The 17323-nt window shown below is 38.0% G+C and overlaps 1 protein-coding gene across 1 annotated transcript in view; it reads right to left on the bottom strand.

Annotated features, from left to right (window-relative positions):
- The window catches only part of EXT2 (exostosin glycosyltransferase 2), an 82168-nt gene that overhangs the window by 34179 nt on the left and 30666 nt on the right, over window positions 1–17323 (bottom strand). Inside the window, exon 8 of the mRNA XM_056345979.1 lies at window positions 11388–11519. Within this exon, the coding sequence (XP_056201954.1) occupies window positions 11388–11519 (132 nt within the window). The remainder of the gene's footprint in view (window positions 1–11387; window positions 11520–17323) is intronic.

The raw sequence follows: 17323 nt of genomic DNA, 5'->3' as shown, positions 1-17323 counted from the left end.
AGCTGCAATGTTGCAAACAAGAGGGATTTTAGGTGTAAAAGATGAAGTGGAAGAGGCAGATAAATTTGTGGAGAAGGAAAACCAAGGTGAATTTTGAACCCAGCCAGCATGACTCAATCCTCATTTACTAATCACTATTTCAAGACATTTATACTTTCAGTCAGGACTCACTAAACAAAGAGAAATTTGGTTAGTACTACAATTTCAGAAGCAAGAAAGTTAACAACAACAAAGCCAAAGCAGCAAAACCATAAGCCTAGCACGAAGTGGATACCCAAGCAAAAAAGGCAAAAGCAGGCACTAAGAGGAATAATGTACTAGCTTCCACAAAACTGTTTGTTCAGTGGTGAAAAAAACATCTGTTGCATAAAAAAACCCCAAACACCAAAAACCACACACACACTCATATACAAAATAAAAGGCATGAGATGCAAAGATGAATTTCAGAAAGTTATTTACTCCTCATGAACTTCAACTAGGACACCCCTTTTAAGACTGTAAAGGTCTTACTTCAATATGCTGCCGATGTAAGGAAGCCAGCTCAGCCGGCAAAAGACAAGACAGACAACTAAATTCTTGCTGAATGTGCCAACCTCCTTTGGAGTTGACAACGTATGTGGGGGAGGAAGCAGTGAAGGAGCCATTCGATAGGAATGAAAGTACCAGCATTTCAGTCTCAACTTTTCCATTCCAGCTGATGTTCCAAGCACAGGTCAGACAGAGAAGCACAGGGAAAAAATAAGACCTTTTGGGATGAGGTGAAAGGGGAACTGGGAAAGCAGAAACTGACTGATGCTGTTTTGCAGGGAAATCTTGAATCCTAGCCTGTAAAAACTATGAACACTCATAAGAGGTTAGTAACTGTCAGCAGTTTACAGAAATACTGTGAGAATCTCCTGCTAAACTCAAACCATAAGCCTGCTTGTATCAGGAAGAAAGCAAGTGTTACAGACTCAGTTACCAGCACATATTTGCAGGAAATAAGCTTAGCAATTTTCTGTTTCCTTAATTAGTCTTTGGGTTACTTTATACACCCAACTATCACCTTCCTCATGTTTAGTGGTTAGGCACCTCTAGAATAACTTCTATTATGATGAGCATCATAATGAGATCCTCATTATGATGAGGAACATCTATTGGGATGAGGAGAATAGGGAGCCTATTTACTAAAACAGATCATACCATTCTGAGCGTTTTGGTAAAGCAGAAGAAAACACCCAACAAAACAATTAATATGATTTCCTTCTATGAACACATCAGCCCTGAAGGGGGGGATAAATATATGAGGCAGAAGATTGGAAGACTGGCACCTGTTCTATCCAGGATGGTCTAAGGGTATGTTCCAGGCAACAATTTTGTCAGTGGGAGTAATACCTTTTAGCAGACTTCCTGAAATAGTTGGAAAGACTGACTAGTCTTCAGCTCCATGTCCTTTATCAGGTCTGGTACAAGCAGCATTCAACATAAACTGTTTGTTTCCTAACGGAAAGCATGAAGTTCAAGCAGGAGCAATAGGATAATACAGAAATAGTAACAGTATAATACGAAACTTTGGTTCGTGAAAGGGACATGGCTACCTGTGATAGCAGAGGACTACACTCAGTAATTCAGAAATTACATTCCCGTTACTTTAGCTGCTGATATGTGCAGAGACAAATCTGCTTTCAGATTATGACATTTTCTAAAATTAAAGCTTTTATACATACTTTTGCTAATTTTACAAGATGACTGGTGGCAGATGGGGACAGCCCTCTGATTTTCCTCCAGCTTCCATAATTCCTACAGCAAATCACAATCTAAATGTTACCAGAGCATAATCGATCTCATTAAAGCTTTACAGAATCGTTTCCACACAACCCCCACCCCAAGACTGCTGTTACCCAAATGACCGTTGTAATGTCGAGCAGCTTCTTAAAACAACTTTCAGAAACCTCTTCTCATTAATACTTGAAGCACAGGTTTAACATCATACTCAGTAGAGTGCCAGGAAAATGTCATGTTTCTGCCCTACAGAAGAAATAACTGGTAATCTACAAACAATGCTGTATTTACTACTTACAGGTGAGTATTGCCACCTAAATTAATGGCTCCCACTTGAAGTTTTTCCAGCAACTTTTTCTCTCTGGCCACAGCATTTCCTAACAAATTACTTGCTATAATATCCTTGGAAAAGAATTATTCCTTTTCTATGATCTAAGATTATTTTAGGTATTTACAGGAAAAAAATACACACACATGTGTGTGAACACATGCCTATGTGCCTAAAAAATTATCATGCTTTCTCTTAAAAACCTAAGTTTTAGGTATGTTACTTGAATTCCAACTTTTACTACTTTCAGAAAAGCATGCAAATTCTCCTCTGATGGATATAACTTAGAAGAAATAAAACAACTTTTGAGGTGCTTTTGCTCATGCATCTACTAAAGGATGATGGACGGAGGGAAAAGCCTGTAGACACACACTAATGGATAGAAGAACCATGCCTCTCATTTGAGAAAAACATTTCAAAAAGGCAATTAAGCATCTCTCAAGTGCCATTAAGAGCCAACCCCCTGCTGCCTGCCTGAAGAGTGTGTCTACAGTCTGAGACCTATTGACCCCACTTTCTGCAGGAAATCGGGCAAATTCAGACCTCCATAATTTGCTAAAGTCTTCCAGATTTCTGCTTGGGAAAAGCAAACCATACAGGCAATTAATTCAACAGCAACCTAATTAAATCTCTATTATGGCAGCAAAGCATGAAATGGATAATGACATAGGGATGGGTTCTCCCCGTCACTGCTCAAGAAACCAAGTGGTGAAGGAACATTTACTCCAGGCCCTTCTTTATTAACATTCTCAATGGAAATTCACTGGAACTTTCAATTTCAGAAGAGCAAACAGCAACAGTGGTTTGATTATCCATCACCTTTCTTTGACAAAGTGCTGACACTCAGCTATGGATAAGAGAACCCTTCACTTTTGCCACCCCAGCTAATATCATTAGAAGAGTCAGGATAATTAATCTAAGATTAATGGGGGTTGTCTGCTGTGAATCATTTTTATGGGCAAGAAGGATCAAGTCCAAATGCCAGTTTCCTAAGAGTAATCTCATGTCACTTAAGTCTCGCAGTCTCAGTTGTCTGACAGCTCTTCGCTGTTCACATGAAAATCCAAAGTAGTGGGACCTGAATGACAAAGAAAACTTACGAATAACCTACAGCTGGGGAGACAAGAGAATTCAGAAATGGGTATGTATACAGGAAAGGATTCAGGCTGTTGCAGCTGTCCTGTGCATGCTTTCCACAAGTGTGCATGTGTAATAATGCCTTAGAAATAAGGCACTTTCCTTTACTCTAGATACATCAAACACTGTCCTCTCTCTTGGTCATTAAAACTTGATTCTATTGTAGCAAAAGTTAACATGTTAAGGACAAGGTATCAAGGGAATTGAATTCTCATTATTGGGATGCTTAAGGCTGGCCTCAATGTGGAGTCTTCAGGTTCAAGTTCGCAGAGTAGTATTAGACCGACTGTTCTTAGCAGGATACAGAAGTGAGAGAGATGGCAGCTTCATGTCAGTGAACACAGCTGGACTGAGAACGGGCCAATCCAGTCAGTGCTACAGAGCCTCAAAGGTATCAGCAAAACACCAGCCATAACTAAGAGAAAGTCCTACCCCAAATTTGAGTGTACACTGAGCACCACTGAAAGAGACTTAAGACAACCACAGCAGACACATTACAAACTGCATCACAGAATGGTCTCTAGGAAAACAAGGCTGTGTATGAGAGTCAAGAACTTCCCAGCAATCATTTAGGGGGAAATCTCAGCAACAGCGCTTTAGAAGAATAAAACTTCACTGCTCCCATGAACAAGACAGTGGGCTTTCCTCCCTGTGTATTTTATTTTCAACAACTAGACTGCTTGTTGTAACCACATATTAGTGAAACTACACCGTTTGAATAACAACTTACTGTCTTTTAAAAGCACAGAGGCAAAGACAACAGTGTGTTCAACTTAAACAGGAACTAAGCAGTTCTTCCATACATCTAAGTAAAACAGAGACACATCCCTGGCCTCTGTGGGTAAGGCTTTTTCAGCTGGGTTGTTCTGAATATCAATCTAACCTCAATGTGGCTTCAATTATGAATTACCAGACCAAAAAAGCCTTGATTTATTCTATTTTGCTCCAATTATTCATGATAAGTTTCTATTGAATACTTTGAGAAAGTATTTCATCATGCTTCCTGTCCTCAAGTGGTCATAGGGCAAACCCAAAGGAATTAACCCTCTCTGCTTCTCCAGAGCCAACCACACTGCTTAAACTCCGTAGAATCACAAGCCAAGTTGCAGTGGCCACTATTTCATGTTTTGACGAAGATTATAAACTCTCCTCAAAAAAAATTTTAGCCACAAGGCACACAGGAATTTCTACCTCTCCCTTCTTGAGTGATGAAATCTGACGCTGTCATGAATCATGAATTTTGATTGCCAAAATATATCACATAACTATAACACTAAATTATGCAGCATCTAGACGCTTAAATCTAATCAGCCGTCTGAGCCCTTCTGACAGAATTAATTGGCCTAACACATTCTTTAATATAAAAACTCTGCTTCAGGCTCATCTCTTCAACTCCTTAATGTCAATAATGTGTCAAAGGAATACATTTGCAGTGAGAAGAGAATTATCAAGAACTGAGTTCATGTTTACAGCTGCCATAATACTTATGCTTTTTGGAATCCCTCCATTAATTTTTCTTGCCATTCTTTTGTAAAAGTAAGAATAATAAGAATACTATAACATTATAGCCTTAATAAGAATATTCAAACAATTTGAAAGAGAACCAGGAAAAGGATTCATGCTTTTCTATGGGGTTTCGGTTTTCTTTTTTTTCCTGGTGTAAGTCAATGTAGCATCTCCCGACCCAAAAACCCCAGGGTATGACATAATCTGAATTGGGAAAATGGAGCTTAACATACCTTTCATGCTCCCAAAACCAGAAAAGACAGGGAATACTGAGAAGATGACTTGTGGAATCCAAAGTAACAAAGTCTGTCTGCCCCCCCTCCCCCCCCCCCCCCCCCCCCCATTAATGACTCCTATTACATACAATAAAGCTGCACAGTTATGAAGCCACAGGAGGCATCAGGCAGTGGAACAAACTAGGTAAGAACCGCAATGATGAGACTCTTGTCTTTGGCCAGCAAACTTTTTCTTTGGATGCATCTCAAAAACCAGCTTTGCTAAGATTAAAAACACGTGTCTCACTTGTATGTTTAGGTGTCTACTTCTAAGCTAAAGACAAAGTGAAAAGCTCTTAGAGGAAATAAAACCTAACAGTATTAAATGGCTAGGTGTCGTCTTAAGAACTAAAACATCATTCAAGTGAAATATATGAAATCCAGTTTCCAATTCTGTTAAGCAAATCCAAAACTTTGTTGTTCATGCCTCAAAGGATATAAATTACAACAGAAATAAACCTACACACTAGATATTAGCCACACAACATAAGAGAACTGTGATGTTATCTATCATTTGTAAGAGAAGAATCCTATCTCTGGGCAGGTAAGTTAAAGAACCAACTGTTAAATCATGTTTGTCACACACACACAAATACCAGTACTTATAGCTGAATACATGCGGTACACCCACCTTGCCCATAATATCAACAATGGAAACAAATATCGATAAACTGAAATTTCTTTAAGTAAAAATACCTATCTTCTAACATAGTAAAGAAAGCAAAATTTCACCCAGATGATTCAAACACAAGGTAGCTGGAAATACAGCAGGAACAGAGCCCTAATACTGTTTGATGGAAAAAAACCAGATGTGCCTTGCCCAGAAACATGTTAGCTTGTGCTCATTTACTGGTAAACAAAAAGGTGTATGCTAATATTTGCTTAATGCTTTGAAGCTGAGAAATGACACTAGGATGGAAGTACAGTTTATAACAGTGGCATTATCTGGAGACTGAGGGCTGTAAAATACTAGCCAAAGAGCTCAGAAATAGTTTAACTGCTTAACAAGTGTCAACTGCCTAGTACTCAGCAGAAGGCCACAAAATATGTTGCAAATGAGCATCCTACTTAGGCTTTGCAAAATGAATGGCACTTTTTGTACTACATTACTTTGGCTGTTTAAACCAAATGATGGTGCTGTTTTCTGCCTCACGGGGACAAATGAAATCCAGTATGTTTACTGTTCGGCACAGTGATATTCTCAAGTGATTATTAAACTATGGTCTGTATCATCCAAGGTCAAAGCTCAAAAGCAGCCCTTAACAAAAAAAACCTCTGATGTTTTATAGGTCTACATTATAAACAGGATTGAAAGAATTTCAACAAATGCAACTAAAGAAATCTGGGAAACCCCCTGCATCTTACTCATTTTTCAGAAACCTATACCTGTTAGCCAAGGTACGAGGCAAAGAAAGAGGGGAATTTAATCTACAAAGAAGCACAAGTGAGAAAGTAATTCACTTCTATTAGTGCTTAACAAAGTACTTAATTGAAGATAACAGATCACATCTCAAACCCAGGTCATTAGTTCTAATCCAGCCCAAACTGGTAACCATCAGAACGTACACCATGGAAGCGATCATTTTCTGGCTTACTTGAATGTAACTGATTGCCTCTGCCTAATGGATAACGGCTGGGCCAACAAATACAAGAGGCATTAAACACCCAGGCTTGCAGCAAAAGACTATCTGTGACATAAAGGAGTCAAGAGATCCAGGAATGAATTTCATGCTCCAAAACCATCATTTGCCCCTCTTTATTAAAAGGAGGAAAAAACCTGTAGCGCATTTTCATTGCAAGTACTATTCCATAACATATTGCATGCTATATGTTACTAGTCTTCCAATTCCTCAACAAGATAGTGGACGAGCAGGAAAATAATCCACTTTATAGCCTACTTTTTTTTCTTTAGAAAAGGCCAACAGCCTTCAGTCAATCCATAAAACCACATAAAACTGTTTGGATCACTTCCTCAATGCAATGTATTAAGTATGGAATTAACTGCATAAGCATTTATCTTCAGTGTACCGTACACTTCCTCCTGCTGGAAATACACCCTCCTGTACCGATGCTGTATCCACGCTGTGATGAACGTGAAGATACTCGGGCAACAATCTCACTAATATTTTGAGCACATATAAGCCAAACAGTGCCAAAAATGCAGGCTTCCAGCCACTCGGTCCCTCCCTCGCCCCCCTCCCCTGCCTTCCTTTTTTTTTTTTTTTCCTTTTGCTGGGTAAGTTTTATGTGAGGAAAATTATTTTGGTTAATTCACCACAAGTGAATGAAAAAATTAAAAAAAAGAAGGTAGCGCATGAAAATTGTCATCCAACTGTGGAAGAGTGCAAGACTACTTCAACTGGCAACAGTACCTGTGTATAGTGGCTTAAAGTGTTTGGGAAACTCCAGAATCAACACAAGGTGGGCTGGTTGTTGACACTTGAGAAATATTTGGGGAACTGGAATAAAGCTTATCTATATGCAGATCTAAGCAACGAGCATGCCTCACTGATTTTAAATGAGTATCACTTTCATGCTGACTGTCCAAGGTAAGACACTCCCTCAGATACAAAAATCATTGTAATTTTGCTGAAAAGAGAATGTAACCATTATTATGTTTGCAGACATGTCCTAATTCCTCATTTGAAGTATCAGAGTTCAAAATAAAGCAAAGAGAAAATCTTCAGAGAATAGCCTTAAGTGCCTATCAGTCCTACTTTGCAAGCGTCATCAAACCCGAGGCAGACTTTTGTGAAAGATACTGCTTTCTCTTCACAAGGTGCTGTTGTTCCAAACTTGCATAATTGAGTATTTGAGACCCCTAAAAACCTCTTTTATCTGGCATACTTAGAGGCTTAATCTGCTAAATGTTTGCTAACTGAAAATAGATGCAATTCTATTGTCCTATAATCAAAATAATAAAAAGCAGTACTACACAAAATCATAGGGAACAGACTGAAATCAGATGATGAATCCTAAAACTGAAAGCAAACTCATGAGGCTGCAGTAACTCAGCAAAACGCAAAGTAAAATGTGCACCTTGGAGAGTTATGAGCTATCCTAATTGTTAAAGTAGAAATAACATTTTTACTGCTTTACTTAGCACCTGAAGCAGTTTTAACAACTGAGCAGCAATACAATTAGCAACCAGGACCAAGCTCTATTTCACTGTTACTTCTCAGGATCCTAGTGACATACTAAGCAAACAACCCCTATAAGCACACAAAGAATCCTCAAATCAAGGAGACAGGCAGGTAAGCAACCATGACCTTTCTAACCAAAGATCCTCCTCTGCATGATGATCTTGCACAGACAGTATCCTCTTCTTTCTGTTAGAAAGTTGTATTTCTCCTAACAAGTAAGCTCACAAACCCATTAAAGATGGCATTTTCTGTATAAATGTTCCATAGGCAAATCCACGCTCTCATTTTCAAAAACTCACTATTCAGAGCACAGGGATCTGAGGTCTGTTAACAGCCTTATATGGAGTAAAGAAACCTCTGGCTAATTGCAGTAAACCCTTTGCCTGAAAATGGTGACTGCACCTCTGCATCTTCTGTTAATCTGCCTGCACCTTCTATTCTTTCTGCAACTCTACGTTCCTACCTATACTGCATAACAGCAAGAAGAGCACTGCATTTAATCCTTGCTGACCACAACAGCCCAAGGACCACCAATCAGATCTAGAGGGAACAGATACTGAGCCAGCTGAGTTTGAATGCAGATGGCAAGTTCTGGAGATACAGCTCTGGCCAGTACCATAAGAATTTATGACACCCGGTTACTTGCACATGTCACTGTGGTATTAATGTTAACTCACAGGTGCTTCATTTTAACAGTTACCTATATCCTGGCCCTTGGGCCCACCTGAAATAATTTCCTTTAAAAAGTTCAGTCTTGGAGTTTATTTAGAGAAGAACATGGCAATTTTCAAGTAAACTAGGAACACACTCAAGTCATCTTTAGTTACTTTGTCTTCTTACCAGTTAGAGCATACAGTTGCCATCTTCTGCTACCTCAAATGTACCTATGTAGCTGCTTTCTAACTACAGCGTTTCAGTCAACCTCACTAGAAATTTTAACAGTGCTATGAGCGGACATTAGGCAGGAGCTCAGATGAGAAACATGCTCAGGCTCAAGCAGGCCATTATTCCCCTGACAACTAGACACCAACTGTGCAATTCTAACTAGTGCAATGATTTTTGAAAAAAAGTATTAAAATAACTATTACTAAATTTATTGACTTAAATTTACTAGCAGCTGGTGCATATATCATCACTTTCTAAACTGTATGAAGTTAGAAATTAGCCGAGTCCTGAAAAATATGCTCAGCTATAGATCGCAATTGTAATATGTTCTCACCTCAAGAAACAAAATATATTCACAGACAAAAAAAAAAAGAAAAAAGAAAGAAAAAATGTAGAAGGCTCCAGTTATTTGCTTCAAATGAAAGAACACGCATCAAAACCAAATAGTATTAGCTGGCTTAAGCCAAAAAAGAAAAAAAAAAAAAAAGAAAAAAAAAAAAGAGCCTGATGGAAGGAAATTTCATACATGCTCAGAGTAGCTATCAGAATCCCCAGTTAAAGATATCACAGGGTTGTGTACTGCTGTTCTACAAATTTAACTGCTCTTGAACAATTCCCAATATGAATTTTATTTTCTTTAACTGACCCTCTGAGAAAGGGTCACAAGCATTCTGTGTTGCTGGCTAATATAGAGCTTACACAGCCCATAAAGGAACTTTTAATGACATTTCTGTTTCATATTGAAGCAAGAAATGAATTCATGCACATATTAAGCAATTTTCATAGACTAGGATAAACATCAAATATTTTCGACTGAGACATAAAACCACCAAGGAACTGACCATTCGTGGCATGAGAGAGTCACGATATGAGGTGTTAACTCCAGCATCCTGGACAAATTCCAGCCTGTCTAATTGCAGTCAGCCCTCTAACTTTTCTTTGCAGTTGCACATTGATACCAATATTCCTGCCTGCTCCTCATACTGCTCTAGCACAGTACTGCTGTTACATGTTCCTCCACAGTTTCAGAGTTCTGTTCTGTATGTTGCTGTGTCTGTGGTCATAAACCTTCTGCTTAAGAAATGCTAGGCTGAATGACTAATATAAATTTCTTTTTTTTTTTTTTTTATGACATACTTGGGGGGGAGGGGAGAGAAAAAAGAAAAAAAAAAAGCCTGCTTGTTACTCAGAGTAAGATTAACTTCCCCAGAAATGGATAGGTTTCCCATATAGGAAAGAATGCAGGAAATGTTTTTGCATCCCTTTTAAAGAGTGAGTAATCCTAAAGCCATTTTCTTCATTTTACTATGCATTTGAAAGCGATTTGTTTTGCTAGCATAATCTAAAGGTGTTAAAATGCTCTAATCCCCTTTTGCAGAGTAGGTACTGATTTATTGCAAAGTTTAATTTCTTCCTTAAATACTGACGAGTGCCACATTTTCTCTCTAGGCTATGACAATGGTAGATTATTAATGCTTTGGCTATGCAATGGAAAATCATCTTCTGAAATCCCGCAACTGTTCACACTCCATCTGCCTGAAGAGTTTAAAGTAAAACACTCTACTCCTGAGCACTCCCACCCAGCTTTCAGAGAAACTCCCTCTAACCCACCATAAAACAAGACAGTTAACAAGTTTGGTTTTATTAGTAAAACAAAACTATTTTTTATATTTTGACACAGAGAAAATTAACCGATTATGAGTGAAAATGATCGGCAGGCTTTTATACAGTAAAAAATCAGAACCAGCTGCTTGGTGCAGAAGGTTAATTAATACTCCAGTTTTTCTTCTTAACAAAGAGGGGTGACACTTTTTTTAAGGGAAGAAAAAAATACCCCAGCAAAATTTTGATCATCCGTTTCTCTATAAGAAAAATTACATAGAAATGGAGAAAATTTTAGGCACAGGAATAATCAGCTATTTCATCAGAATTACATGAAAGAGCCTTGCAGATTGTTTAAGATCTTCAGTATTTCCACTGACTATTTCCACGGCAGTTATTCACTTTTAAGAGCACTAAACTCACACTAAATTCAACAGAAATAAAGAAGTGTGTGTATGCATGGATGAAAAATAAATAAATATATAAACAAGCAAGCAATTTAGTGTGTGCAACAGCAAAAGTTAAAAGTTCGCATTTCACTGCCAGGACATAAAATGAACTGCTAGTTATTTTGCCAGTTGTCATAAAATATATTAGCTTCATCTGTGCAAGTTACCAACACAACACATACACACACACAAACACATATACACAGAATTATTACCAAGTTTCATAGCACATACCTTTTATAGGAGAAAAAAACCCAAACTCACTATTTGTTTTATGAGTAAATCAAAAGAATTTACTTACCACAGCTGGGGGATCATTCCATTCTTCATAAGAAACGGCAGCATATGGGTAAATTCTATCATTGATAATCTGAAGAGTAGCAAGAGCAATTGCTTTCATTGATTGAAAATATGCTTCCCAGAACCACCTTGCCTGTGAAGAGAATAAAGTTCACTTTCACATTGCACAGATCCGGTGCTTAATAATAAGTTTTGGCTTGCCATGCACGATCTCTTCCATGCAGTCTACATGTCAGGTGGAAATTAAATTAGGAGGCATGTTTATTGTAGCTAGGATATTTCCATAGGGCCTGAAGGCTTCAAACTCAACTCCACCCCAAAAAAAACCCCAGGACTTAAGAGCCAATAAAAAGAAGCAGCAGCATTACTTTCCAAGTGATTAAACAGAATAAGAATACTTGAAGGAATCAGTTACTCTCACATTTTTACCATGTCTTCCTCCTGAAAAATGTCAAAAGCACTTTGACCACAGAACAGAAGAAATTGCTGTTATTCTCAGTTTTTCCAAGGCAGAGGACTCCACTTGCAGCTGAACAGCCAAATGAAAGCATGCAGCCTAGAAAGTGACACCTGATCAGCCATAGAATTTCAGTATTCATGAATTCATGAATTCTACCAAACTAATAGCTTCCCAAGTCTTCCAAAAACCTAGTATCATTTATACAAGTAAATCTTAAGATTTTTACATAAAATCACATGCCAATTTGTTACAATCAATAATCCAAGCTAATTTACAACATGGGCAGTGTAAAACTGCTGAAATTAAGCATGTGATTTTCTTATTCACAGATGCACTTCATTTCACATGAGTTGTTTTCAAGCTAAGGTCCTACCTGGCGAGTTTTCATTCTGTCCCAGTTTCTGTGTAAGACAGAAATGCTGGAAGAAAAGCAGGGGTTTGGAAATGAAAATGCTGACTTATCTGATTCTCTGCTAGAGACATAAACATACTTTTAAAATGCCTAGAACCATCAAATGATCCTGTAGGATCCCATCCAACCCAGAAGGAAACACGCTCTGCCAATAAATGTAGTCCAAGAGTTTTGGCCCAAGAGATAAGAATTTTTTCAACGTAATTTTTCTTCAGGAAATGTCAGTACCTTCAAGTGTCCAGAATGTAATTTAATTTCCAGTCTCTCTATGGTTCAATATCAACTATAAAAGTAGGTGTCTGCACCTAGGTAGTAGAAAAATTAAAAGACATTTTTTCATTAATTGGAAGCTTAAGAGGCTTTCAGAGCCAGAATGCAATAACCGAAGACAACATACAAATTTGGGCAAGTGATATTTTACTCTTGCTACAGCTTCCTTAGACAGCAAAAAGGCTCTACAGACAGGCTGGTTTTAATCATGTCCTATGTGGATATTAAATAATATTATTTAGCATATTAAGTTACTGAAGGAATATGAAGGTTTTGGAGGTACAGACTTTAAGATGAACCAAAAATCCCTCTCAATTAGCTGTTGTTAAAAAGTTGCCAGTGTGTCTAACTGTGCAGGTCATTACTTTTTAATAGAAGATAAAGAGTGATTCTATGTGTACACTTTGTGCTGGAGTATTCCTAAGATAAAAAACAGCGTACAGGAAAGATCACAAGTAGGAATGCAAATTCATAACCCAACTTGATTCATGCATATGCTACCCTGCACTTTAGTCTGAGTGAAAGCTATGTGACTCAGAACTAAAGACCTGTTGCTTTAGTATCAGTGGTAACACTCTATTATGTGTGTAGTTGGTAGAACAAGTTCTTCAGAATAGTTCTGTGAACATTTCAGATGAAAAAATGCATGCTACAATTAAAAAAAAGCAAACTATGAAAGAGGTAAGTGCTCTCCAGAGCACTACTTTTGTTGCAAGGAAACTGATGAGTATATCCAAAAATTACAATTCCCTGGAGCTTGTCATCCAGAGAGAGCGCAAAGCAATTTCCCTCAAGAATGGAATCACTTCCCTCTCCTTTTCTCTCTCCCTCCCTTTCCCTTTCTCCTTTAACAGCTGGAAAACAGGCTGATTACCAAGAACATAGAGCAAAATGAATATTACATCCAACTGTAAAAGCAGAAGAATTATATAAACAGGTAAGAATAATTAACGTCTGCCTTCCTAAAACACCAAAAAGACACTAAATAAAGCAAACATCACATGCTAAGCAAAGTATTCCTTTCGCCATGCCCATTTCTTAAGAAAAATGTATTATTCGGAACTTGGCAGCAACTGATTTAAAAAGAAAACAGGAAGCAGATTAAGAACTAAAATCAACCAAAGCAGTTAATCTCTCTATTTAAGCATCCTAAATAAACAAGAGTAAGAACACAGATTTCTAATTTCATTTTCACATTAGGCAAGAGTTTAGAACCACTGCTATAAGCAGCACTAAGCAGGAAGGAGAAATTACTTTATGTAACTTTTTAACATATAACTTTATAAAGCAATTAAGTAGCTATTAATTGTGTGAAATACACACAGGATTGTGTATTGCATTGTTATTAAAGACAGCTTTCCTATACTGTTCTGACTCTTAAGTATTAATACTGTAATACCTGTGATTATCTAACTTTGTAATAATCAAAGTTGGCTTTCTTCCTTCAGCAAAACTAGGATGGATGTTATCTAGCTTCTCTTTCCTGAAAGAACGCTTGCAATGTCAAGCAAGATTACACCTTTATATCAGAAGCAAAACTAGAGACAATGGCAGAGGGAACTTACTTTTTTTAAAACTAATATTTATGTAATTAATCTTTTGTAAAGAGCTAGAAAAGTGTTCCCACAGTTGGTCATAATTTTCTGGAGTTGTGTTTCTTTAAGGCAGAACTCAAAACCTTCTAAGGGGATTCAAAGTCTCCAAACAGATGTTTCAGGGTCTCATTACTTCCTCCACACCTTGTTTGCTTTTATAAAGCAGAACTGATTAACATGGCTTGCTAGTGTCTGCTGCTCAGCATGTGAAGTTACTAAACATTTTGGGAAAGTTTTCTGTTGGGAAGATGTATGTCGATTCCATTTGAAATGTATTTTCTGCTCTACTTGGTGAGGTTGAAAAGCTTACATTGGAATGTAACACATACCTAGCAGGGGGGATAAAATCCCAAGAATACGTTTGGGATACAGGAGAGAAAAACACCACCAAAACCCCAAACCAAAATAAAAAAGAAAAAGAAGAGAGAAAACTCTGTTCCTGACTCCTATGCCAACTGTCTTAGTATTCTCACACAGTTTTTCTGACTTGCCCATTTCTCTTTTCCGTATCTATGAAATCAGAAGACTAATGGTTATATACTCCAGAGTAGCTTAAATACACTGGGTAATGTTTTTAAGGTATGGCAATTGTAACATACTAATTAGAGCTACCTGGAAGCCTTTCAGGATCTTGAAATGATGATCCATAATTACAGATCTTGTCTTCCACATATCATAGTTGTAGACTGTGTATAATCAATGCTATGATCAGACTAACCCTCCTTTCAACCTGAACTGAAATTAACTCCTAGCAGTCTGCCTGATGAGGTTTCAGAATTTTCTAAGGAAATACACTATGTGGACCACAGACTTGTATGCCTAAATATTGCTTAGGTCACAGGCAATCTAAATTGTAAATAGAGATCAAACATGTACTTTGTACAACTGCCAAAACAACACAGATGAACATGTTAACCTACAGGATGTTGTTCTCAGTGTATGGCTTACCAGGAATTGCAAACAGGTATTTAAGAAACACACCTTCTCTTTCCCTTCTACATTTCTAGATAAATAGGAAATCTAGGATAGATCCAAGATGAAAGACAGAAAAACATTACTTTCTATAGCAGTTTTACCAATGTGTGGAAGAGTTAAATGTAGAGTGCTGAACAACTTGACTGAGAATAAGAAATACATTATATTACTGGGTTGCCCAATGGGTTGGAAGTGATTCCCCATGAAATTAATTCATCTGAATTAAATTTCTGCAGAAAATTTTACAAAGCCAACATAGCCTCACCGTGGAGGCCAAAGACTGAAGGAATTGAGACCAAACCCTCCCCTCTCTCCAAGAGGTGAGCTCTGCAGACCAAGGTCACAAGCATGGGCATGCCAGTAAGAAGATCTAAGTTGTTCCCCTTCCTTCCTCCCCACCTCACTTTCAACTGCCACGTCCTCATTAGATCGGCCATGAAAACCCACCACTTTCTGTAAGGGCTAAAATTACAGGCTTAAATATACAACATAGAGGTATTAATTATCACAAACACATATGCACACCTTGAGGAACACTAGCAGTATCTGTAAGACAGAAGAAAAAGTTTAAAACCTTTGTTTTCTTCCTTGAAACTGTAGATGGTACGGGGAATTCTGTGTTCCTTCAACCAAGTGAGCAAGTATCCAAACCAAAATTTCAGTTCCACTTGTTTTCAGTTCCAGGATTTTGCTCGTGGACTACAATGCAACTCAATTGACAATATTCAGCACATAACAGTACAGAAAAGAGCTTGGGATGGAAGCATTTGCAGTTATTTTCATAGGAGACAACAGGCAGCAGCATGCAGCAACAGGGTAGCCTAGTCGCAGAAAGTAACATTTATTTAGGTAAGGTGTTATTTTCCTTAGAAATAAACACACTTGGGGGCCTAGCATCTCTTTATAAGCTCTTTACAAGCTACCATAGCATCAGGTTACAGAGTCCATTCATATGATGTTTGTAAGTTCTAGTGTTAATGCCACTAATGGTGCTCCAGTGTAGAGTGCAAGACAGATCAATGTAAATCTTTTGATTAGTTTGTGAAAAGAAAAACACTGGGCATGAGGCAAGGAAAGGAATACTTTCTGTAACATTTAGATCAAGGGGAAAACAGTCCTTGAAACGAACTTTCTAGCCTCCTGTCTTTACACAGCCCATGATTTTGTAGGAGTTGGTAAAGCTAGCAAAAGGAGAAAAAACAAGATTCACAGAAGAGTAGTAAAAGTTAACTGCCCATAAACCACCACTTCTCTCAGCTTTTAGGTCAGGCGCCATGATGATTTTGCCCCACTGCAGGAGTTCGGTGTTTCTAAAATGCCTTGAAAAGGTTTACGAGGCCTTGAAATATAACCATTTTCACATTGGCTGGGCTGACTCTACTTAAATGCTTTCCCTTCTCAATGGCTTTTGGTGTTTCTGGTTTTCACTCCCTGACCAGCTGGGTTAGGGAAGTCTGCCCAAAGAAAAGAGCGTAGCCTAGCTGCTGCCACAGCACTTGCCTAGAAGCTTGGCCATCTTACTTTTAACCCTGGTTCTGTTAATTATTTACAGATAAATGCTTGACATTCATATGATTTCTTGCTTCTACTTCAGCCTCTCAGCAGTATGAGTAATATTTACATCACAGAGATGTTGTGAGACTTCAACATCCTAGACCTTTCAGAATTTGGGGTGTATAGAACAGAAAAAAACGTAACTTTTCTCTCGTATCATTTGTAAAAAGAGACCTTAACCTAATAAAGCTAGTAGCTAGCTAACCAATGCTACCAAAGTAACTGACTGTCAATTCTTTGCTAAAACCTGTGCCTTCAGCAGGGATATAAAAGGTACTACAAGAAATACCCACAGCTCTGCTGTGCATCTAACAGCTCTGGACATGGAAGTTCATCCACTAAGACCTGCAAGGTTTTAAGGTACCTGTGATTCTGTAACATAATCAAATGTTTTTTAAGTTGCTGAGATCTAACAAGTTATTGCCCATCAAGCAAGCTACTATACTTGGTCACAGACAAATTTTGGGTGTAGACTGAGGACTCTATAATCCCAAATTCCCATGTTTTTCTGCCTATGAATTGTAATTGTGAGCCCTTTGGTTTTTTGGACTTCTTTACTGTTTCTACAGCTGGTTCCCTGTTCCAGCCATGTCTTTGCTGATCACACATGTCACTTCCAGTATGCCATTCTGCAGCAAAGATGATACCAGCTGGGTCACCTAACACCACTG

This window comes from Falco biarmicus, chromosome 7 (genome assembly GCF_023638135.1).
Source record: "Falco biarmicus isolate bFalBia1 chromosome 7, bFalBia1.pri, whole genome shotgun sequence".
In the NCBI taxonomy this organism is placed as follows: Eukaryota; Metazoa; Chordata; class Aves; order Falconiformes; family Falconidae; genus Falco; species Falco biarmicus.
Note: the sequence above shows the minus strand (reverse complement) of the source record. Positions and strands in the feature narration are given on the sequence as shown.